Raw genomic sequence first — 1,209 nt, forward strand, 5'->3', positions numbered from 1 at the left:
AGGATATAGTTCTAGTGGTGTAGGACTTCTTTTAGGTTATTAGCATTTATCATCTTGATATGGACATTCCTATCATGATTATATATCTAGGCAGGATGTAATTATAGTAGCAAATAAATATGCAGAGGAGATACCGATTCTATACCATGTACCATTTTAACTTCAGGTGCTTATTTTGGAAACAAATCTATTGTGTGTTTTTATCTGTATATTGTTGATACATGATAGGCATATTAAAGAAACTTTATATGAGTAATATGTACACTAAGCCATTCAAGAATTTTTTTTTTATTAACTTACAGTTATCATAGTTTAGTTACAGTTTTGTAGAGACCTATATTATTATAATTTCTCTTAGTGTAGTTTCTGTTAGTGTAGTACCTGCTTAACTGTTACGGTAGGGAAGTTTTTGAAAGATAGAATTATTTTAAATATTTTTCCTTTAACAGATAAACAGATGGTGTCTTTATACTTTGAGTTCTGTCACACTTGCTTATGGTTGTGTTTCAATGAAGTATAATGAAATTAAAGTTAACGCTAAAAATTGAAGTTGCATGCTTTGCTGGGTTAACACTTAAATCAGTGAACAGTAATAGTATTGTGGAGATACTCTTCCGCTCAACTTCAAAATTAAAATTTGAGATGAGTAGTCTTGTTGGTCTTGATCTAAATTTGAATCAGTTGCTGAGTACAAACCCAAAGCAAACCACCTCAACTCTGGCCTGTGTATTTGTGTGTTTCAGCGCTTCAGTGGAATTTGGAAATCTGGATGAAAGTTCCCTCGTCCAAACAAGTGGTAGCGACCTTAGTGCAGAAGACAGAGAACTGTTGAATGCTTATCATCACAGTTTTGATGATGAAAAAGTAGATCTGGACCTGATTATGCACTTACTTTATAACATCTGTCATAGTTGTGATGCTGGTAGGTATATACACACACTCCCAATAAATTGCTGTGTATTCAGCTTCTGATGAATGGTGCTCTTTTTTCAGTAATAGCAAATAGGTAAAACCTTCCGAGTGCTAGTATATGCAGTACTGACTTATATTTGAAGTGAATTTTCTGTTCAAGTCTGCAAACGAACTTCTTTTTTAGGAGCGATTTTAGTATTTCTTCCTGGATATGATGAGATAGTTAGCCTGAGGGACCGTATTCTTTTTGATGACAAGAGATTTGCTGATAATGCTCACAGGTAAAACCTCTAGTTT

At 33.7% G+C, this 1,209-nt stretch overlaps 1 protein-coding gene across 1 annotated transcript; it reads left to right on the top strand.

Moving 5' to 3' along the window:
• The first annotated feature begins 642 nt into the window (after positions 1-642).
• On the top strand, positions 643-1,203 carry LOC104835472 (probable ATP-dependent RNA helicase YTHDC2). The gene is made up of 2 exons (XM_010573466.1): positions 643-922; positions 1,097-1,203. The coding sequence occupies exons 1-2, from the start codon at positions 643-645 to the stop codon at positions 1,195-1,197; spliced, it is 381 nt and encodes a 126-aa protein (XP_010571768.1). The 3' UTR covers positions 1,198-1,203.
• The last annotated feature ends 6 nt before the right edge of the window (positions 1,204-1,209 follow it).

The sequence above is a fragment of the Haliaeetus leucocephalus genome, unplaced genomic scaffold (assembly GCF_000737465.1).
Source record: "Haliaeetus leucocephalus isolate CR32 unplaced genomic scaffold, Haliaeetus_leucocephalus-4.0 Scaffold388, whole genome shotgun sequence".
Lineage (NCBI taxonomy): Eukaryota > Metazoa > Chordata > Aves > Accipitriformes > Accipitridae > Haliaeetus > Haliaeetus leucocephalus.

Bases quoted from the DNA above. Each gene is read 5' to 3' on its own strand.
- LOC104835472 (XM_010573466.1), top strand. From the start codon at position 643: ATGAGTAGTCTTGTTGGTCTTGATCTAAATTTGAATCAGTTGCTGAGT. The intron at 923-1,096 runs GTAGGTATATAC...CTTCTTTTTTAG, and splicing joins CTGTCATAGTTGTGATGCTG to GAGCGATTTTAGTATTTCTT.